This window comes from Chinchilla lanigera, unplaced genomic scaffold (assembly GCF_000276665.1).
Source record: "Chinchilla lanigera isolate Chin_1 unplaced genomic scaffold, ChiLan1.0 scaffold00007, whole genome shotgun sequence".
NCBI classification, from domain to species: Eukaryota; Metazoa; Chordata; class Mammalia; order Rodentia; family Chinchillidae; genus Chinchilla; species Chinchilla lanigera.
Genome location: NW_004955408.1, coordinates 23,209,151 through 23,232,135, shown reverse-complemented (window position 1 = coordinate 23,232,135; position 22,985 = coordinate 23,209,151). Strand labels below are relative to the sequence as shown.

General features: G+C 43.4%; 1 protein-coding gene across 3 annotated transcripts in view; it reads left to right on the top strand.

Moving 5' to 3' along the window:
• Lcp2 (lymphocyte cytosolic protein 2 (SH2 domain containing leukocyte protein of 76kDa)) overlaps nucleotides 1–22,985 on the top strand; it is a 45,896-nt gene that overhangs the window by 13,897 nt on the left and 9,014 nt on the right. For 2 of the 3 annotated variants that reach the window (XM_005376313.2, XM_013509200.1), the window contains exons 4-17: nucleotides 3,532–3,597; nucleotides 4,046–4,077; nucleotides 5,189–5,226; nucleotides 8,529–8,727; nucleotides 10,904–11,001; nucleotides 12,798–12,864; nucleotides 12,965–13,048; nucleotides 15,916–15,941; nucleotides 16,050–16,069; nucleotides 16,176–16,283; nucleotides 17,887–17,917; nucleotides 19,957–19,969; nucleotides 20,663–20,792; nucleotides 21,926–21,975. In XM_005376313.2, the coding sequence (XP_005376370.1) occupies nucleotides 3,532–3,597; nucleotides 4,046–4,077; nucleotides 5,189–5,226; nucleotides 8,529–8,727; nucleotides 10,904–11,001; nucleotides 12,798–12,864; nucleotides 12,965–13,048; nucleotides 15,916–15,941; nucleotides 16,050–16,069; nucleotides 16,176–16,283; nucleotides 17,887–17,917; nucleotides 19,957–19,969; nucleotides 20,663–20,792; nucleotides 21,926–21,975 (962 nt within the window). Of the gene's footprint in view, nucleotides 1–3,531; nucleotides 3,598–4,045; nucleotides 4,078–5,188; nucleotides 5,227–8,528; nucleotides 8,728–10,903; nucleotides 11,002–12,797; nucleotides 12,865–12,964; nucleotides 13,049–15,915; nucleotides 15,942–16,049; nucleotides 16,070–16,172; nucleotides 16,284–17,886; nucleotides 17,918–19,956; nucleotides 19,970–20,662; nucleotides 20,793–21,925; nucleotides 21,976–22,985 lie in introns of all 3 variants that reach the window. The other variant, XM_013509206.1, reaches the window with a different exon arrangement.

Sequence of the window (22,985 nt, the reverse complement as noted above, 5' to 3'; positions counted from 1 at the left end):
TCACAATGCACCTTAAGAAATAAGGAGAGGGGAGTGCTTGGGTGGGTGATATGGGCAGCAGATAGGTATTAGATAACAGTCTTGTTAATTCTCACTGTACCAATCACCAAAAGTGAAATCAGCCTGGGGAAACCTAAGACCCTGCAAGAGAAGTAAGGCAGAACTTTTACCTATCTACAGATAAAGCTGTGAGTCCCTTAATAGCAGGGATGGCCTCCTGTCTCATCTACCCAGCACTTCATTTTATATCTGAGACAGAGAAGAGGGGAAGGTACAGAGGAAGGACTGAGAAGCGACAAGAACGTTCTTACGTCCATGAAAGGATAAAACCAGCCCTCAGCAAAACTGAAACAATTACAAGGCCTAGCTCCAATATGCTCCTTCCCTCTTCCTGTTATCGGCTAATCCCTGCCCAGAGAGCCACCCCTCCTCACCTTTCACAGTCTCCTCCATCCAGGGCACGTTCCCTGAACTGTCGCTCGGTTTCCTCCCAGGCAAGTTCAGAAAACTTGACTTGGTGGATCAGCTCCACACTGACACTGGTCATGTGTTTGACTCTCACATGGTTGTAAGGCACAAGTGAAGCACTGCTTGTAAAACTTAGGCATGAGGGACACGGGCGAGAAGTGGGGACTCCACGCTGCCCTTCGTTATCACTTCCCACATGTGCGTGGTGCTCCTCCGAGGCCTACGATGATGGTCAAGGCCCTTCCTGAGTCTGAAGACGGACATCTTGGCTCCCTGTCTCTTACTTGACAAGAAAGAATTTGGAATGTTTGACTTTTGGTTCAAAGAGGTTGCTCTATTAAGTCTTTTAAGGGAGAATATTTTGTTCCTTCAAGGAAGGATGAAATGCAGTGAAGAGACAAAGACAGTAAAAAACTATGTAATTGGAGGAGAAACGGCTGGTCATCATAGAACGCCACTTTCCTGCAAAGCCCTGACTTCCTACCAGAGGTTTAGCCGCATTTCTAGGGCCAGCACAACTCACAAATAAAGGGGAGCACAGGGAACCACTGCCTATGGCTGCCTAGCCCCCTCTGCCTCTTTTCCTGCTGTGGAGTGAGGCCTGGGGTTTATGGGGCAGAAGGGGATGAATGAGTCACCTTCAGCCACTCACTGTCACTGGGTCCTCGGGAGATGGAATGCAACTTTTGCAAATTTGCACGCACAGGTAGCAAACCACCTCCCTGAACTGCTGACAGCACTGCCTTCCCATCAGCTGCCCTGGCAGGGGTCCTGCTGGTGGGAGGCATTCTCAGGGGCCCAGCAAAGCAGGGGACTCTGGGAGCCCAAGCTTTGCTGCAAGCTGGACAGCTGGGCCCCATCCTGCTCTCAGCTCTCTGCTGCTCCTCTGTGGGGCCTGCGGTTTGGCATTTCCTTCCTTGCCCAGTTACAGCCCCAGCAGCCCCAGCCTGGCTGTTAGAGATACTGGTTAGAAGTGCCACCACAGGCCTTTTCAAGATCAAGAGCAGCATTGTGAGCTTGTCAGAGCCCAGCCGAGCTCTGTGGGATGGGGGTGCGAAGTGAGGCTCACCCCATGTTTCTCAAGTTTTTTCTGAAATATCACCTCCTCGTTGAGGTCAGATTGTTTTAAATTGCACTCCTAACCAATCCCTCATTCCAGCTTCCCCCGGCCAGCACCCCCCACACACCCCACTGCATGTGTGTATATGTGGTATATGCTGACTTTGGATTTTACCTCCTTGACTACTCCTTGGTTTTTGTCTGACTCTTTACAAGCCCTACATTCCCCAAAGTAGAGGTCTTTTGTGTTTTCCATTTACTGAGGCACCCTGAGAGCTCAGCAGAGTTCTTGGCACAAAGAAGTCCCATTGTTGAGTAAACTGCTGACCAATTGGAAGTGGTTGCTGCAGCCAGCACCACCAGAACAGTGCAGGATACAAGACCCTCCCTGGCTCCCCCGACCATCCCATAGGAGACCTTCAGCCTGCCCATCAGCTTCTCTCAACTCCCCTTTAAGGGAACCAAAAATAACCATACAGGAGCTGTGATGATGTGACCAGTAGTCAACCAGGGAGCAGCCCCCCTGTTTAAAGAACCTCCTCCTCTAGGTGGTCACTAAAGTCTAAATTTCCAACAAGGATGTTATTGTGGAGGGTTACACATTACTCTCTCTATTTCTCTGTCCTTTTAAATCCTCTAGGTGTTTATCACATTTGTCTATCCTGTCATTCTCATGAGGTAGGAGGGTTTTGAGCAGCAGTCACCCGGGAGGAAGTCCAGGAGTTGGAGTTTGGGAAGCGATGAAGAAGGCAAGGATGGCTTTGCTAACTGAACATCTTGAGATGGTCATTAAATGAAGGAATATGGGTCAAAGTTCACTCTCATAGATGGACAGAGGTGCAACAGTATCTCCTCACAGGGAGCTTGCAGTGTGAACAGAATTAACACAAGGATCTAGTATGTTGGAAAGATGTTGGCTTGGAAATTACAGAGGTGCCTTATGGACTGATGTGTGTGTTAGGGAGATAGCTGGTCCTTATCATTAACCTACTATGTTCCTTCTTTTGTCTGGGCCATTGTTACCTCTTTCGTAAAAAGAAAAAGTATTGTACCACATCATCTCTGAGGTCACTGCCAGTTGCATGAAATCTTAGAGAACACTGAGAATATTTACTAATGAGAATCCTCTGGGCCTCATCCATTGGAATTAAAGGAAGCTGGAGTCTCATGTCCCGCAGGGTGGAGAATCTAGAATTGATGGTGGATCTAGAATGCAGGGCATGTTTTGATGGCAGAGGCTTTCCATCTCCTGGAGCCTGGTGAGTTGCTAATGCAAACATAGAAGTACTTAAGGACCCGTACATCTTCAAGGGTCTAGGCTAAGACTGACCTAAGGAAATTGATAAACAGGACATCTCTCCCTCTGCAGGCTGTGCTATTATTGAGAGTACTTGTCGAGGTTTCTGTGAGAATCCATCCATGTCATTAGGTAGAAGCAGGGAGAGGAGAATGGACAGTGATAACAGGACAAAGACAGTCCGTTACAAGTTGTGCTAAGAAAAATGCAACGGGCAGCTGAGTCCTTTAGGTCTAGGAAATGTTTTGGGGATTCCTGGAAACAACATCATCACCATGATTTACAAACAAGAGTCAAAGGACTCAGTCTCAGGAAGAATAACCCAATCCACTAAACAGCTCTACTCTGCAGATCCCAAAGCTCAGCATTCAAAACAGGTGGACCAGGTATGAGTAGACAAGTCTTTAAGGGGGGGATGCTGAGTTACACTTTGAAGGCTCAGATACAGATAGCAGAGAAGAGAGAGTACCATGGGCAGGAGCCGGAGCAGGAACAGGAGCAAGGGCAGTGCAAGGTCTAGTGCTGGGGTGTGAGGTAACAGGTTGTGACCGGAAGTGAGGAGGCCCTTGGAGTTGAAGGTATGAGACTGGCCAAAGTCGGCTCACTTGCTCTGTGGTCACATAGACCAGGGAAACTCAGGGCTCTGCAGGAAACCCAGGGCTGGTAAAATAAAATGTTGTCTTGTCATCTGTCTCTTTATCTTGTAGGATTCTCAGTAAGTTAAGTCAAGAAATCAACAAGAATGAAGAAAGGAGAAGCATTTTTGCACGCAAGTGAGTGGACAGTTCAGGGCTCGGTGTTGCTAAAGGAATCTCAAGAACGTTTGAACCTGAGTTGAACCTTAAGAGAAAGGCACAGAACTGGCTTTGCCTCACCGATTGATGGGGGTCCCCTTAGTCCCAGGAGTCTTGAAGAAGGTGCCCAAGGACAGGGAGGGGATTCCTTCCCGCTGTACCTCCTGCCCCAGGGTCTGGAACGTTAGGGGAACTTCCCCAAGCATGTCAGGCAGTCACAAGCTACAAGTTGTGCCACAAATGTGGTTTTGGTGGTTTCCAGAATTGGGGGGGCAGTCTAGCCCTGGTTGCCAAGCAACAAGGGCACAAGTCTTGGGCAGTAAGACATGTCCTCCAACAGGGACGACTCCTGCAGGGCTGGACTGAGGTAAGAGAGAGATCTTTACACATCAGCATGCCATTAATACAGTGCTCTTTGCCTTTGCAGACCCCCAGTCCAGCGGTTTCCTGAAGAGACAGGTAAAAGTGTCAGGGTTGAAAGGCAATTGCCTTAGGGTGATAGATGCTTAGATTTTTCTGCCTTCTGGTTCCTGAGGCTCCTTGAAATTTGTTCAGGTGAACCTTTGTTAGCTAATTTTTACTCAGTAAAGAGTTTGACCCAAATGAAGGGAGGAGAGATACTACCCTACAGGGCACCTGTCTTTTCAGGCCCCTGCTTGTGTGGACTCCTCTACAGAAACATACTGAGGAACTCTTTGAACTCTGAGCCTAGAAAGACCCAGCCTTTGACTGAGAACTAAGCCAGTCCCCCGATTCTGAGGCTTTAAAGCAGTTTTCCACTTTTAACTTGCACATAGTGTTGAAATGTAGAATCCTTTGCCCCCTGTAGTTCTGCTGAATCAGAAGCCCTAGGAACAGGGCCCAGATGCCCACATATTTTGAAACACTCCTAGATGACTTTTATACATAGGAAAGATTAAGAACCACTGCTGCCCTTTAGCAGAATAGGTTCCTCAGATAGAAATTGTATTGCTAATAGTTAAGTTGCTGTCTTAGTCTGTTTTCTATTGCTATAACAAAATACCTGAGGCTGAGTACTTTATAAATGAAGGTGATTATTTAGCTCACAATCCTCAAGGCCAGACCATGGTGCTGGCAACAGCCCTGCTTCTGGTGAGAGCTTCATGGCAGATGGCATCACATGGTGAAAGCACATGCTAGAATAGCAATAAAGCACATGTGGAAGAGACCAAAACAATGCACTCTTGCAATAACTGATCCAATTCCGTAGAGCCCAAAGCATTCGTATAATATCCAGTTCAGTCTTGAGAGATCTATTCTAGTATCTAGAGAAAGATGTTAATCCATTCATGAGAGTGGAGCCCCCACAACCTACCTATTTCCTAAAGACCTCACCACTACTTCTCACCATTACATTAGGAATCAAATTTCAACACAAATTCTGGTGGGACAAATCATATCCAAATGATAGCAGAGTAGTTTCTAACTGAAAGGTGCATGGATGGCAGGATGAAGGTCTGGGATGGGGCATGAAATGGAAAATTTTTTCACCTTTTCTCCAAGTGACAGTTTCTCTTCGTGCTGCTGATAGTGTTATTTGCTCCCACAGAAAACCATGAAGAGGACAATGGGGGCTGGTCATCCTTTGTGAGTATGGGGTAGGCCGTTCTTCCACCTTTACACCAGTGTCTACAGTGGCTTTCTAACAAAAACTTGACTTAAGGCTTAAGGTGCAAGGCCGCTAACAAGATGTTAATGTGCCCTATCCAGGGCTAAGAAAATACATTCTGCAAAGGGCTAGACAGTGACTATTTTCAGTTTGGAAGCTATAATGTTCCTGTCTTCACTATTTAACTCTGCCATTACAGCAGAAATGCAGCCAGAGATGTTGCACAGAAAAGTGCTCTTGGCTGTGCACACACAAAGCTTCATTTACAAAGAAGAGGGTGGGCTGGACTTGGCCTCAGGCTGTGCTTTGCTGATCTCACCATTGCTCATCGCTGTCACCTCACCAGCAGATCCTTCTCCCAACCATACTCCACTTCCAAAACTTCTTTCCTACAAATCTATGCTGAAGTAGCTTTTCTCATGGACTTAAATCTCTATTGGTAGCTCCAAGGGAAAAAAAAATTAAAGGAAAGACTTCCACTCCAGTTGGCTTTTACATTTGAGGGTCATGGTGACCCCTTTCAGGGTCTGATAGACTTTGTGCATCTCCTCCCACAAAACTGCATGTAACCAGACCCATGCTAAGAACTCTGTGGTGGATGCAGGCTCAGTCTGTCCATTTGATACATGAAGCAACTGAGCCCACTGGGGATGGTGCCTTATATAGAGCCCTATAGCTAATTAGAGACAGAGATGGGACACAGACCACCTGGCCCTCAGCCAAGTGATCTTTCTATCTCTAGTGCACTTAGAAACCAGGCATAGACTATTCTTTGTCATATGAGGATTCTGGTAAATGAAAACATTTCATTTTTAAAAATTAAAAAAGTTTGTGCTTTCTGTCAGAGAACAAATGAATATAACAGATTTATTTTGTACAATAGGGAAAAAAAGCCCAGAGTTTCAAAAAAAATTTGCTTCAGCACAGAAGCTATTTCTTTGCTACTGCTGGCCAGGAATCCTACTGTGCTCAGCCTGAGGCTGGTCTTCAGTCTCCATCCTCTATAAACTGAGGGTTTCCAATCAGTGGTGGCTATAAAACTTGGTAGGTCCATTATGTACTCAGCTCTGCACAGGGAACTACAGGGACAGGAGCAGAGAGGAAGAATCCAACCATGTGAATGTTTCACAGTGGATAATGCATAGGGCAGAATGATTGACAACAAAAACATACACGCACATTAGAGGCCAAATGGTGGGAGGAAAGTCATAGTTCTAAAAGCAGAAAGAAAGCCTGTCACTGAGAAAGGCTTATGTGACTTGTGGGAAGTTAGAAGCAATGGGTCTAGATTAGACAGGCTGGGGGAGAGGAGGGTATCATCCTAAGAAGCAGGGACTAGAGAGGGACCACTTGTATATGGCTGAAGCCATTGCTCCAAACTCCTGTTCTTTTAAGTGTTAGTCCACCTGATTAAGAAACACAGATAGGAGAGGGCAATGCCTTTTTCAGAGTTTAGGAAAGCATCTAATCTTCATTTTCCTTCCTAGTTGTTTTTCTTTTAAATATTCCTCAACATAAAAGTGAACACAGGAATTTTTCAATCGAACAACTTGAAGAAACTCTTCTTTAGCTGTCAAAGCTGCCAGGATTTCTAGGATATCAGCGCATGCCTTTTCTTCAGAAGTTGCAACTTCCTGTAGCTTCTTCTCATACTGCCTTTGACGTTAGAGCTCCTGGCATGTTTATTGGCCCACTTGACTTTGGCATGACAGCAATAAGCCACTCATCCCCTGGTGGTCAATGTGTCACCTCTGTGGGGAAATCATTTCAGGGACTGTCCACTTTCATGGACTGCTTCAAAGACAGTCACCCAGTACCTTGGCTTTCTGTTCCCTGAGACCCACAATGATGTAGAAAGTAAAATACAGTAAAAAATCTAACTTTAGAGAATCTTCCAAGTGTATTTCTTCAAACTCAGTGCCAGAGATCATGAATAATAAGTTGCCATTTTTATACACTCTTAGCAGAAAGATCAGCACAGCCATGGATCATCTTCCCTCAGGCACATCTTAATCTCTTTTCCCATGACCAGACTTTGGTTATCTGTGTTCCTGCCGTAGCTGAGCTTGCAGTGTTTGCATGGGTTATAATGAGAGGCAATGTTTTGAGCACAGGCACACCAAGAGCAGAAATAGCAACTGACAGCTGGGCATGGTGGTGCACGCCTATAATTCCAGCACTTAGGAGGCTGAGGCAGGGCAATTGCTGTGAGTTTGAGGCAAGTCTGGGCTACATAGTGAGTTCAAGGCCAGTCTGCACTACATAGCAAGACCCTGTCTGAAAAATAAACAAACAAACAAAAATAGCAACTAGCTAGTGTTGTCACAAATACTGAGAAGATTTTTGTTAGTTTTTACTTTTTTATTAGTACTGTACATGTTTGCAGTATGTAATGACTACATTCCTTGCAGGGAGTTGATCTGTGTACACAACACATCTTAATGCTTTTTTCATCCCCTTCCCTGTTCTCCTGTCCACCTCTTGGTCCCTTTCCCTTTTGCAAAGATCTAGTTTCCTGTTTTCTTTTACCTAGCTTTTAATTTACTCTTTACTTATATTTTGGGTTTTTCATATAAGACAAACCACATGATTTTTAAGTTTTTGTGTCAGATTTATTTCACTTAACATTATGGCTTCAAGGTGTATTCATTTGCTACAAATGACTCAAGTTTGTCTTTATGGCAGAGCAGCACTCCACTGTGCATAAATACCTCCTTTTCGTTATCATTCTCTTGCTGATAGACATATAGGCTGCTTCCAAGATTTAGCTATTCTGAATTATGCCACTATAAAATGGGAGTACATGTATCATGAAATAAAATGTCATTAACTCTTGGGGAAAGATACCTAGAGGGGAATAGCTGGTGGAGTGGAAGTTCTAGTTTCAGTTTTGTGGGGTCCCCATACTGATTTGCATTTATTCTTTCTCTTGATGATACCTTGAGTAAAGAAGGAGTTTATGTGAGTGAGAGCCCCTTTCTCTATCCCCATTCTGGCATCATCTTCCTTTCTTCTTTTCTCCATTGTACCTGAAGGAGTAGAGGAAAACCCAACTGCTTAATAGTCAGAGACCTGGACCAAGATCCTGAGTCCATGGCTTGCTGGCCTTGCGACATTGTACTCCCCAAAGTGAGCTCCGCAACTACACCATAGGAGTCACCATGCTTGGGCTGCCAGTCCCCAGGGCTGTGGTTGTGTGAGGCACACAGAAAATGCACACACGCAACATGGAGTGCTGTGGGCTTCTACAAGCTGTGCTGTTCCTACACTATGTTGGCAGGAGGAAGATGACTATGAAAGCCCCAATGATGATCCAGAGGGGGAGGATGATGGTGACTATGAGTCCCCCAACGAGGAGGAAGAGGCACCTGTGGAAGATGATGCTGATTATGAGCCACCACCCTCCAACGATGAGGAGGCGCTGCAGAACTCCATCCTGCCTGCCAAGCCTTTCCCCAACACCAACTCCATGTACATTGGTAAGGGCTGTCCCTGACCTTCCAGCCCTGGCAGCCCCAAGCCTAGCTCGGCACTGGAGTGATGGGTGCTGCAGTCTGGCCATTGATACTAGTTCAACTTCTTAACAGTTATGGGGCGTTCGACAAGTGACTCCACCTCTCTGGGCTTCAATTTTCTTGTCAGTGAAATAGAGTAACAGTAGTACATACCACATTGGTTTGCTGTGATGGCTAACATCGGTAATGAACCCCCACGGAAGTGTAGCTTACAGTCATAACTTCTCTGGTGGGTTACTCAGGTATTCTGGGATGTTTTTCTGTTCCTCCCCACCTTTGGACCAAATCATACTTATGTGGCACTGCCACCTAGAGACTGCCAGAATGAAAATAAAAGTACTGAATACAACTTTAAAACTTTTAGGTAAGCTTTAAGATTTTCATCACCTATTTGTTTCAGTCAACCCATTTCTCTGTCATTGATTGATTGATTGATTCATTCATTCAATAAAATGACAGATCTCCTACTGTGACACTGACACCATTCCAAGTATAGGAATCATCAGGAAAGAAAGTACAGCCTTTGCTTAGCAGTGCTTATGTTCTACCAGTGGTGATGACACACACACACACACACACACACACACACACACACACACACTACAGCCTATAGCATCAGGGAGTCAGCTAGGTGGCTGATGATCAATACCACACACACACAAAAAGCCCGATACATTTAATCCTTTATAATGTTAAACACTTTGCAATTTTAAAGCTCTTTCCAAACCCTATCCTAAGATCTCATTTTGTGTTTTAAGCATCCTGTGTAATATAGGTAACAATGATCAAGTCTGCTTCATATTTATGGAAATTGAGATCCAGAGAACAAGTGGAAAACTACATTCTTAAGCATCTGATATATGTCAGTTATAAAGACACTGGGTGATCAACACAGTCCTCAGTCTAAAGGCATCATAGTCAATGGGTGAGGGAACACCAAATAAATGAGTCACACATTATTTAATTAAAACATGATATATAATTAGGAAACTGGTGTAGGGGATGGCTTGTTTCCCTTAGTATATGGCTATTAAGTTCATATTGAAGAATATTAAATATTTAAGTGTTGAGTAAATGCGGGTTGATGTGGCAAAGCAAGAGCATTCAAAGTAGAAGTGCCTATAACAAAGGTCCTGAGGTCTGAAGCACCTTGGTGCATTAGAGGAACTGGAAGATGGCCAGTGCGGGTGAGAGATGAGAGCAGGCTTGCTGTCACTTTGAACCCTCTCTCTGGAAGCATGAGTCCTCTCCAGGACCCAGACTAGGATAAATACAAGAAGGCCCTGGCTCCTTGCCTCTCAGGCCTCCCAGTCCTGTCCTTTCCCCATTGAAAGGATAAGAAGCTTCCAGCCTGTCAAACTGCCCTAAGGGATAGTTATGTGACAATCAAAATACGTGTAGTGTTTCTGTTCAAGGCTTGTTGGTGACGAGCTCCTTCTTGCAAGGAAAGAGATGAGTAAAACTAGAAGTGGGAGGGAGAAGACAGCCCAGAGCATTTGTGAGGGTGTGAGGGGAGGGACAGGGACACAGAACAGGATCCCCATGGGTGGTAAGAGCCAATTTAACCCTGCACAGGCAGCTGGCTATGCTGCATGAGTGCGTTAGTGTGCATGTGTGTGTGCATATGTGTGCATGTATGTTGGTGTATATGTGTGTCTGTGCAGACGTATGTGTGCATACACATGCATGTGTCTGTGTGTGCACACATGTACACACACTTGCACTGACTTGTCTGTACATGTAGAAGTCTGTGTACATTTACTTTTTCATGATTTTGTCTAAAAACATTCTCTTCTAGTATTGGATAAACTAATTCCTAAGAGTTCATTGGCCACATTTCTGATGAGAGATGAAATAAGATACGAGTTGCTCATATGTATGCAGAGAGTAAAACAAACTCAGACAGAAAAAGGGACAGGCAGGGGCCGAGGATTTCCCACCTCTTGTGGGAGCCAGGCTGGGTCTTATGACTAGGGTGGGTGCAGTCCGGAGGGTGAGGTTCAGGTGCCCCAGGTGTCCTGGTGCCCTGAGTTGCTCAGTATCGAGGACAGCATCTGTTCCTAGGGACCACTGAGCTTGGCTGGTGCTCACCCCGGTTTCCTATTTGTCCTCTCATTTGGATATTATTGTGTTTCCGCAGACAGGCCTCCTGCTGCAAAACACCCACAGCAGCCTCCCGTGCCGCCCCAGAGACCAATGGCTGCCCTTCCTCCGCTGCCTACTGGCCGGAATCACTCGGTAGGTCCCCTTTCCTTCTTCATGGGACTTTGTGTCTACTCTGATTACTTCTTCTACCAGACAGAAAATAAAATTATGAACATCTTTAATTCTTACTCTGTAAGAAAAGATTCTATCTAGGCTGAGAAAACGCATACCCAAGGACTCAGTGTTTCTTTTTCAGGATTGAAATACTGCTGGTTTTTAGTCACATTGTAATGCTTATTGCTATTTTCTTTGTACCGTAAGCACTATAAGCTACTTGTATAATAAAAAGCCCCCTTCCAGTATTCCTTGTGCTATGACTTCCCACTATTTACAATAGGCAAAAACTGTAGAACAAACTTCAAGAAAAGTAAATTAAGGTCCTGGCATTTGGGGTGTTGCTTCCTTCCTGAGCCTTCCCCTCTCTTGCAAAAGGACTTGCGCCACCTGCTGTCTACAGCCTGAAATTCTGGGGACAAATGCCTTCAGACTACAAGATTTGAGATATCTATAGTCCACAAAGAAACGAGAGGCAGCAGACCCCTTTTCCTTTCCCTCAGGCACACAGTACAGCTCCTGTGACTCTAATATATTCTCAAAGTGACCCTGAGAAGCTTATATTAAGGAGTTGATAGCTAGAGATAGGTCTTCTTCATAAGTGACCTGAACATTTTTAAAAATTTAATTTAATCTAATTTTATTTTATTTTTGAGACAAGGTTTTGCTATGTAGATCAGGGTGGCCTTGAACTCACTATGTACTTCAGGCTGCCTCAAACTCACAGAAATCCTCCTGCCTCAGCCTCTGGAGTGCTGGCATTACAGGTGTATGCCTGGCAGTGACCTAAACATATTAATAACTGTAACAAATGCTGAAGTATCAGGACCAGAAGGAGGGAGACAATATATTTTCCCACAAAGCTCAAAATTCAGACTGCGCCACAGCGGGGACCTTCTATCTGAAAACAGATGGCTCACTCCTGCTGTGCAGCCGTATTGAAAGGGTGCTCCTGGAGCCAAATTTATTTGCAAATGCTTTTTAGTTCAGAACCTGAAGACTTTCACCTCCACTCCTGGGCTGCAGAACTGATTCAATCAGCAGACAATGACTGGGCAGCTACTGTCAGCCAGGCAGTGTTCTGGGTGCTGGGAACGAGCAAGAGAAATAAAAAAATAAAGTCCCTGCTTGCACGAAGAGTTGACTGGGCCAGAGGGAGACTGATGATCAACAAATAAACAGCTGTAGAAATGATGTGAGTAGTTATGTGTGGGTAGGGAGACAGAGACCAGGGAATGTGATGGTGGATAGAGAGGTGACATGCAGCTGGGACAGAAGACATCTGGGCGAAGAGCTGGAAGAAGAATATTCAAGTTGTGCAGAAGACACACAGGCACAGAGGTATCCAAGAGGTTATGAAGATGAGATTTTCCAAAATCCTCAAGAATCCCTGTATGGTAGGGTCCAGTGAGACTGGAGAGAAAGACACAGGATTGGGCTGGAAATGTGGACAGGTGCTAACTCAGACAGGACTCTGCAGGGCATGGTGAGTTTCCAGCTTGTTCCTAATGTAATCAGAACCATTGGGGCGCTTAGCAGGGACTGTTGTGCTTACCACTGTCCCGGGGAAACCCACTGTCTGAGTGAGGGAGAAACAGCAAGCTTAGCTAGGAGGCCGCCACATAGCTCTGCTGAGAAGTGCAGATGACCATTTGCCGGTGGAACATGGAGATGATGGAAAGTGATCAGATCCACAAGTATCTGGGAAGATAAAGCCACCAGGTCTCGCTGATGTTTTGGAAATGCTTCCTAACACTTGGATCTTTTTCCTTCAGCCACTGCCCCCGCCCCAGCCCAACCAAGAAGAGACCAGCAGAAGTCGAAACAACAAACCAGCAAAGCGTAAGCATGAGGCTGCTCTCTCTGCCTCACCATCCCACCCCTACCCTACCCCTGCTGCTGGCTTTCTTCTTCTGATTGACTGCAGCGTTTTCCCTTCCAGTGCCTGCTCCATCTATAGACAGAAGCACAAAACCTCCCCTAGATCGTTCTTTAGCCCCGCTGGATAGAGAACCCTTCACAACAGGTATGAGTGATATGTGATGCATAATAATAATGGCTCACACTTGCGGAGTGTTTAGTACGTGTTTTTCTTGTACATGATCTCATTTAACTAGCTCCACAACATGAGGAAGTAGAGGCTATGAGAATCAGCCTCATTTTACAGGGGGAAACAGGCATGAAGAAGTAACTTTCCAGGATCATTCAGCTACCAAGTGAAGGGAGGAGGGACCTGAACCCAGATCAGCCCGATTATAGATCCCCTGCTTTTGGGCCAGTGTGGCTTCCCCGTGGGTGCAATTTGCGTGCACGCATCTTACTGTCCTTCAGCCAAGATGCAGCAGGAGGCATCATGGTGCAAAGAGAGGAAATGAGTTAAGTGATAAGAGGTCTGGGAGAGTTGTTGTCTCTCCTTGGCTGCTAATTAATAAACCAGTGACCCACAGGAGTGGCTCCTTTTTCAGGGCACAATCTCCTTATTTGTAAGGAAGGTGCTCGGTAAGGAGGAAATGCTTCATGAAACCCTAAAGTGCTATTCAAATGCTAAAATTGCTTTTGTTGATGTGCACAGTTGACTAAACATCGGGCATGCTTGTCTTCTCCCTCCACAGTTTACACAGAATATTCAGATTCCAACTACTTCCACATAGAGCCATTTTCAATTCAGTTCTAAAACAGCTACCATTTGCGGAACACTTACTGCAGGGCAAGTGCTTTACTTACCCCAAAACTTTATCTAGACTTTCTCCATTCCTTCTGCCAACCCAGCGGTGGGGTGTATTGTTAACCCCATCTCTCCGATGATAAAACTGATAATCAGAGAGTCTGAGTAGTTTGCTCAAGTTGACATAAATAGTTGCAAAAGTTGAACCCATGTCTTTCTGACTTCAAAGGGAGTTCTTTTTCCCACCAAATCATACTGCATTTGGGGAACTCAGGTTTTAACGTGCTCTGTACTAGATCTGAGGAAGGAGCCCTGAAGCTGAATGAATAAGGAATAAGGAATCCAGAATCTCAGCTCCCTTTAGGCAATTCCTTAGCTATACTCTGAGCAAGGCTTTTGTGGCCTCTGTCTCCTTTTCTGTTAGCAAAATGACTCAAGTTTTGGATTTGAAGCTGCTGCTTGCAACTGTTTGCCTGAATTGCATCGCAGCTCTGCTGAGTCATGCAATGCTGTGTTGCTGTCTGGGTTTAGCATGGTCCACTGCAGAAAGCTGCACAAATTCTATGGAAATGAAGACAGATTTGACTTCAGACTCTGCCTCTGCTCACTGCCACGAACCAGGGCATCAGATATGTGGAACACTGATGCCGAAGCCTCCACAGTCATCTCCTGACATACAAGTTATTTTCTATTTCTCTTTTTCCTATTTAAAAATCCTGTTATATACATCCTTTCCTGAAAATACATCTTGACCTTTGAATTACTGCCTTGTTCAAGGTATTTTGGAAGAAGTCCTCTGATGATGCTTAGACTTTTAACATGAGACTCCTAATATGCTCAGAGAATATGTGTAAATCAGAGTTTTAAAAATCTGTATGTACCCGAGCATATAAATAGAAATTTGAAGGTACTCCTTTAAAATAAGCATTCCTCCCTAAGCTAAGCTTTGTAACTAATAAACATCTTTCATACTATCGAAACATGCTTCAATTAACCAGTGAGCTCTTCACAGTGGACAGTGGTTTTAGGACATTCCATGGGCCTGACATATGCTCAGTCCCTACAGAATAAATCATGTTGAGAAAATGCTTCTCCAGGCAGATGGTATGACATGCACCTTAGGTTGTCAAATGTGCTTAGGTTTGGGAGGGAGGGGAAGAAAGAGGACATAACTAACATCTTTCAGTATCCACTCCTCATGCCTACGACCTTCCATATAAGTTGTCATATGACCCTTACAGAAAATTTATGCAGATTTCATCTACCTTCACCCACTTAACAGGTGGGGAAATTGAGAATCAAATGCTTAATTGAGCTAGGTGTGGTGGTGCGTGCCTGTAATCTCAGCACTAGGACGGCAAAGGCAGGAGGTCCCAAACTCATTGCTGTGAGTTTGGGGCCAGCCTGGGCCACATAATGAGATCAAGACAGCCTGAACTACACAGGGAGATTGTATCTCAAAAAATCAGCCTCAACTGAACTTGAGCATTGTTCAACATCACAGAGGATTTTTACTTTGAGACCTAGTAGGATCTAATTACTGATACTTTCAATATGTGGAGGACAAAGGCATACTTCTATGGGACTTCATATGGAATAAAAATTAAATTGCTTTGATAACTTGGCCATGCAGACTTCAGGGAGGCTGAATGTCATCTATTCTCAAAGAAAAATAAAACAAGCAAACAAACAGTATGCACCACCACCAATAACAAAAATGGGTTGTTTGCAGCACACCAGGAGAGTTTCCTGAAAGCCCCTCCCCAGGTTAAAAGATGTTTCAGAAACTGTCTGGAGTACTTTATATAAGGTCTGCTGTACCACAGAGTTGGAGGAAAATTAACCCCTCTATTGCCCATGAGTCTATTTCAAATCTGTACATAAAACTTAGGTCATGCAAAGAACACATTTACCAATAAAAGAGACACAGAATCCCAAGAAGACAAGAATCTTTTGGTCATCATTTATATTAAAAGAAATGTTAAAAAGTATAGAACCCATAATACAATGCTGTAGGGTTTGTATGTATACAGATTGATGGGACTCTGAGCAAGCCACTTACTATCTGTGAGCCTCTAAAAGTAGGTGCTTTGGAAGGGGCCCTTGCCAATCCAAAAATCTATGCGTGCTTCTCAAAGTATTATGACTCATGGTTTCATCCAAGTTGGATTTTGTACCTTGTGCTTATCATATCCTCAATTTACGGGCCTACTGTCTGTTGTTTACAGGAAAGAAACCAACGTTTTCTGACAAGGTAAGCGCTTCTCGTTTATTTTTGGTTTTGGTTTTGGTGTTTTTACAACTTGTCCTTACTCTTCAGGAAGTGTCTGGCCACTCACATATCTTTTCTTCTGCCTTCCAGCCCTTGGTGCCAGTGGCAAGGTAAGGTGCTGTGATGCATCGGGGGGAGGCCGAAAGGACTTTGCTGTAGAACTCTGCCCACGCAGTTAAATTTGCTTCTTACACACCCTTTCTCTGAACTCAGCAGGACTCCCGGGGACAATTTACCCAAGATACAAAAGCCTCTTTTACCACCAGCCACGGAGAGACATGAAAGAAGTAGCCCCCTGACAGGGAAGAAGCCACCTGTACCAAAGTAACTATCTCATATTGTGTGAGTTTGTCCTTCAAACAGAGTGGATGAAACGGGGAATTTGTCCTATGTCAACTCTACAGGAACATAGAGAATCACACGCTCCCAGGCCGGAGGAGGCCCCTTTTGGTGCAGTGGTTTAAGTGATACCTCAGATTGGATGTCAGGTACAAGGGTCTCTTTGAAGAAGAGGGAACTCTAGCTGAGAAACGAGCAAAGAAATGCTTAATCGGGTATATGGGACGACTGCTATCTCTGGAGACCTTGTCTTCAACTAGTCCAGTCAGTGCTGGGTTTTTCCTACCCAGTAAGAGCAAAGCCTTCAGCGTGCACAGGAACTGAACTTACTGCTTTGTTTCTCAACACAGGTAGCAGAGAGGAAAAAAGCCGGGGAAGGCTTTTGGGTCAATATACAGTTTAATCATTTTTTATAACTGCAGAATCCTGAGGTCTGCTCTTATATTTCTAACTCTGCTGTAAAGTCATTTGGGTCCTATTTACCAAATGGCACAAATGTACCTGGTGTCCAGGCCAGCCCTACTGATGAGGAAGGACCCAATCATGCTTCTGTTTATTTCTTCTAAGCAATCAGGATTCATAATGATGGCCTTGCTTGGGTATTGTGAGAATTAAATCAGTACCAGGGCTAGGGTGCGCACCCCCCAAAAAAAGCCGAAAACCAAAACCCTCTGTAATAGAGTTTAATATTTTAATGCATTCTTTTTAAAAATCAAAATAATATAAACAATCATAATAGCCAAAATGTCAAAATTTTCAGTAAACACAGGATGAGCTGATGTGAAACGTCTTGTACCTTAGAGGTGTTTCAATAAACTGTCCTCTTCTTTCTTCTCTCCCTAAAAGCATGATGTAGCCCAGGTGGTACAGATGTCTGCAGCAACACTCAGACAGCTCTCACCAAGTCTGTTTGACTGGCTCATTTCTGAGCCAACTGTCCCAAGCCCCCTTTGGAAAAGTCCCAAAACAGTAACATTTTCCAATTGTGTGCTCATTCCTCCAAAAGTGGGCTTTGAAAAGTGGGCTTTTTTGCAATGGTTGCTTTGAAACATGAGCAAGGAAGAATATTACCTAATATGTTTTCTTTTTGGGGGGGGCGGTTTCCGGTACTGGGAATTGAACTCATGACCTTGTGCTTGCCAGGCAGGCGTTGTGCTGCTGAGCTAAACCCCCAGCCCCCCTAATATGTTTTCATTTGCTTGCAGAAACATCTACTCAGTGAAATCTAATAGTTGCAAGAGTTAGACTGCTGACTACACAGATATACAGTATATATATACTGTATATATATATAGTATATATATAATATACATATACTACATATATATATATAGCTGCATTAGTTACACAGAACGAAGGTTTGCCTAGCTCAGCTTGCAGTGATTACAGAACATTTAGTAACCAAATCTTCCTTCCACTCCCTCTCCTCTGGCTTTCTGCTGGGATTTGCAACTTCCCCTTTAGCCACACTCAGAGGATTTGTTTGTTTGTTTGTTTGTTTTGATAAGATTTAGGAAATTATATTTCAAGGCTTGCTCTTTGAAAATCTTAATGCTCATTCCTTTTTCTTTGCCCTAATTCATTTCAGGCATGGATGGGGAGTAGACAGAAGAGACAATGTAAGTACAAAATGTTATTGTGTGAGTGCCTGGGCCAGGGAGAACCAGAGCAGAGTAGAACCCCCTTGGGCTGCACACAATAGGCTCTTGAACAGAGGTTCCTCTGTTTTCGGAGTGCTGGTCTTTCCTGGAGTCCATCGTGCTGTATCGGTCAGCTCCCAGGGTGGCTGGGTTAACTGGAGCCCTGTATCCTTTTAGCAAAGTGAAGGGGCAGAAAGAAGAGGAGATCATAAAGTGAGGGATGCCTAAGCATATATAAAGTGAGGGGTGCCTAACTATTACACATAGTTTCCAAGGGCTCTGCTTTCTTTTTGAATATCTCCACAACCTGAAAAAGAAGGGAAACAGTATTATTGAATGCTCCTATAGAGTGGCCAACTATTTCCTGGGGCTTTCTCAGTGCTTATTAGCACTGAAAGTTCCACACCTCAGAAGCTTCATCAGTCCCAGGCAAACCTTCAGAGAAGCTGATTGCTCTTAGCTTTTTCTATGCTTTGCATTCCGTAAGCCTAGGCAGAATCACCCTTTCTCTGTAAATGAGAGTAAATTGCTCAGAAAGGATATGATACTTGTTGAAATCTGCTCAGCTAGTAAACAGCCAGGTTTTGAATTCAGATCTCTTTGAGTTTCTCCACACTTGAAGTGTTCTGAAGACCATTACACTCCTGCCCTTAACCAAAGGTTCAGCTAGCAATGGCTACTGTTTTCATAGCTCTGTGCTAGATGCTGTGTTTCTTCCAATGGAATGCTATACAGTTATTGTCCCAGGCACCCCTATCACACATGCTAGACAAATACAGTCGTAGAATGATCTGTAAGGGAAAGAAAGTGACTCATGTGGGTCAAGGAGCCAACAGTGACTTCTTAAGGGAGGTGAGATTTATGATGGTTATATGGGGAGAACACAGTATAGGGTCACCCTAGAAGGAAGCCTGGATGCATTGAAGGATAGCAGCTGGGCTGCAAAGAGACAGTCACACTGGCCATAGGAGAGTGAGGGTAATATCACATTCCTGAGGTTTCCAGTCTCTGGAAGGATTTTCAGGAGTTGTATATTCTTGAACCAGAGGGGACATCATTGTAATAGTGTTAAAAAGCGATGCCATTGTGCAAGATTGTGAACCCGTGTGTGTTTATTTATGTAACTTTGTTGGGGCTCCGAGTTGGCCCTTTGAGATGAGTGATTCTGTGGTTTCTGTTGCTTTCTGTCAGTGTGTTGTAGGACCAGGGTTAGCAAGCTTAAATCAAAGAGCACTTAACATATGCCAGGCATATGCAATTACTAATTTAACCCTCACAATAACAGTTTGAGGAAGATGTTATTTCATTACCACTGGCCTGCCCTAACAAACATCTTCAAGTTGGCCCTTTTGCTCTACTAGTGAATGGTAAAATCACTTTTTACCTCTATCATTTTTTATCTGAGAAGAGAAAACTGGCCTTCCTTTATCTAGTTCAAAAGGTGGCCCTGAATATAAAAATGGTAAGGGTTGTAGATGCATCTTGTAAGCCACACTATAAATAAGGAAGGTCATATAGATTTTAACAAGTGTGGGCATTGCACAGGAGAGAAAAAGAGAAGGCTGGCCTTGGCTCAGACAGATCTGGGATTGAATCAGCTTTCTGCAACCACTAGAACGTAAGGAATTCTTCCTGAGCATCATGCTTCCATTTGTAAGAGAAAGATGTTCTATTCTCAAAGGGTTGCTGGGGAAATTGAATGAAATATTGAATATGAATCTTTTAGGTACATCATATATACTGTAAAGATTATTATATCTGTGAGCTTTGTTAGAAACCTAAGAACCTAATTCAATACAAGTGTATGAGGAAATCTCAGGTTGGAGCATCCTTAGATGATTATTTGTATTACAAAATTATAGACCACTTAGCAATTTCTACTCTTCACAGTAAATTCCTTATGGAAGCCATAATTGCTAAAGAAAGAAGCAAGCACATTTATATGATTGAGAAATGTAGTTATCCGTTTGGGGGTTGTGTTTTGATCATATGTTCCTATCTTTTTTCCCCTTTACCAGGATGAAGACGATGGTATGTTCAGAAAAGCTTTCCTACCATTTGTATCTTATTTGCTTATTTTTTTCTGCTCAGGCATTCAGATAAAATCATTTACTATGGAAACCTTCCAAAATCAATTGTTAATATTAAATTAATATTAAGCAGACATACGTTAATTGATGTACTTCACAGCTATAGTAAAATGGAGTTATTTTTGTTGGGTTACCAAAGCAAAATTTTAAGTTCCTGTGTAACAGTGCAAATCACCTAATTGTACAGTAAAAATTAAATTTACATGTATGATTTGAGAGAAAAATTTCTAATATTTATGCTCACTAGCACATTTGGGTAAAGAATTAGTAAGCATAGGTGAATGAGATTGCATAACATTTTAGCTTTCATAAAATGAAACAAAACTTGTGAATCATTTTATAAATTTATAAGGTTTCCAGTTGACAATTTTCTGCCAAGATAGCACTTCAAAACTGAAAAAATAAACGTGCTACATAGGATAGAAACATTTTGTAAATGCATTCTAAGATGGTAAATCATTTAGAAAAACTTTAGGACTGGGGTTCCATCCTATAACTTTCTAAGTACATCTGATCTTTTGCATTTTTATATCTCCTTTATCTTACATCAACTGTTTTTTAAATGCAGAGCAGTTCTAGAATGTTTCTAGTGGACCCTAACAGTCTCCTGACATTATTTTCTTCTCTCCCACAGTGCATCAGAGACCTTTGCCCCAGCCAGCACTAGTTTCTATGAGCTCCAACAATTTTCCCGCAAGATTTCCTAAGCCAAACCCCAAGCCCTCCTTCCCACCATCTCACATGCCTGGAGCTTTCTCAGAAAGGTTTGTGGCTATGGTAATTACATCCTCACTTGACATAATGTCTAGGTCCCCCTGACAATGAGGTAGTGTCCCATGGCTTGAGGAAGAAAGAATGAGTCGGCATGTAATAGTGTCTGAGCATTTGGGGTCTGAAAAAACTACATCTAACTGCATGTGAAGCTACTGCTGTCCTCCCTGTGTCTGTGCTTGTACAGTAATCATCCATCCCAGAGGGAGTGGACACTTTGGCAGAAGAGGGGGGATGCGTTCACATTATCAATTTAATTGAACAAATAAACCAACAGCAAATATTAAGAAACTCAGGTAATTTAAGTACTTAAGAGTTTCTACTGCATCTTGGGTGGGGAGACTAAGAAATGTGTCTTGCACTTAGCAGATGCTAAGAGTGCATTGCCTGGGTTCTTTTCTGCAGCAATCCTATCTTCTCATAGCAGCAGCATCTCTCAGGGTTTATAAGAAGGCTGCCCAGAGGCAGAGGCATAAATCAGACAAAGACCGGAATTATTCCTCCCCAATCAACCCAATGGGCTGCCTCATGGTGTTCCCTAATGTACCTTTAACGTTCGAAATGAGAAGTCCAAGTCCTCATCCTACGCATTGCAGAAAATTTAACCACCAGCAAGATATGTCCAACCCTGCCAAATGTCTAGAAAGATTCTCAAAATTTTTCGTTCTTCTTGGATACCCCTTGCCTTTACTTTTCTTGATGCTTCTTCTCATTCTTCCAGCTTTTTTCCCTCTTTTTGCCATATCTGTCATTTTTCTCTTACTGCTTCACCTGACATTGGCCCCAACCCATTCTTTATTCTTGATAATTATCACCCATATGCGTTGCTGTGCCAAGCAGTCATTTACTGACCATGTGGGCCAGTGGGTGTGTTACTGCTCAGCACAGAGGGAACGGGTAGCATTTCAGGGCCCCTCAGACCCTCCTTTCCCATCCCAGACCCTGTAAACAGTGTGCCTTCCTGATGTAGCAACATCTGGTGCTCACTCCCTGTCCCACCTGCCTTACCAAAGGCATCTCAGTAATAAATAGAAAGCATCCTCAATCTGGCTTCTTAAACCAACTCCCCAGTCTGGTCCCATCACCTAAACCCAACTTAAAATCCGTTCTTTTTCTGTCTCCACAGTAACAGTAGTTTCCCACAGAGTGCCTCCCTGCCACCATACTTCTCTCAAGGTTGGTACATTTGTGCTTTCGTGACCTGTTCCGGCCAACAGGTCTGTAGATTTGATTTCCAACAATCTCAGTCTTTTGGCAAAGGTTTTACTGTTTTTTAAAAATATCTGACTTCCTCATTCAACATTTAACTCAATGTCTGCAGTGTACTAAGAGCTGTTGGAATGATAAGAGACCGTAGTATATAAATTACTTCATACACACACACACACACACACACACACACACACACTCTTCACCAGGATGATATCCCTAATTTTCCCATGTGCAGATATTTCTCCCTACTATTTTCTTACTGAGCTCAGAAGGTGGCTGATTTTCTCTGTAGTTTTAGGTTTCCTGATAAATCTGCCCTGGGTTTGTAGGTTGGGGAACATGTTTAAAATACAGATTAAGAGAATTTAGCCTCAAAGATTCTAATTCAGTAAGTCAGGAGTGAAGCCAAGGTACCTGTATTTTAAAATGATACTACCTCTAGAAGGTTTGGAGGGTCATCAGACTTGAGTGTGCATATAAATATCCTGAGAATTCTGTTAAAATTCTTACTCAAATTCAGTAAATCTGCGTGACACCTGAAATTCTGCATTTCTAACAAGTTATTAGGGAATACTGATACTACTAGTCCACTCTAGGTAGCAGTTAGATCCTACAAGGTAAGGCTAGATTGTGTTTATTTTTATTCTGAAAACAAGTGGCTGGCAGTGGGACTTTAAAAATGCTAGTTGAAAAATAAATAAATAAAAATGCTTGTTGAATGACTGTCAAATAACTGGAAATTTACCCAACTATAGTAAGTATATTTTGCTGTGACAAGAACTGACCTACTAATCCCAAATTTTCTAATTTCTTTTTCAAGAAAAGTTGAAAATATGGCCTTCAATGTGAAATTACCCAGTATTTAAATGTTGATTTAATTTTTTTTTTTTGAGGCAGGATCTCACTATGCAGTTCAGGCTGGCCTTGAGTTCACTTTGTAGTTCAGGCTAGCCTCGCACTCACAGCAATCCTCC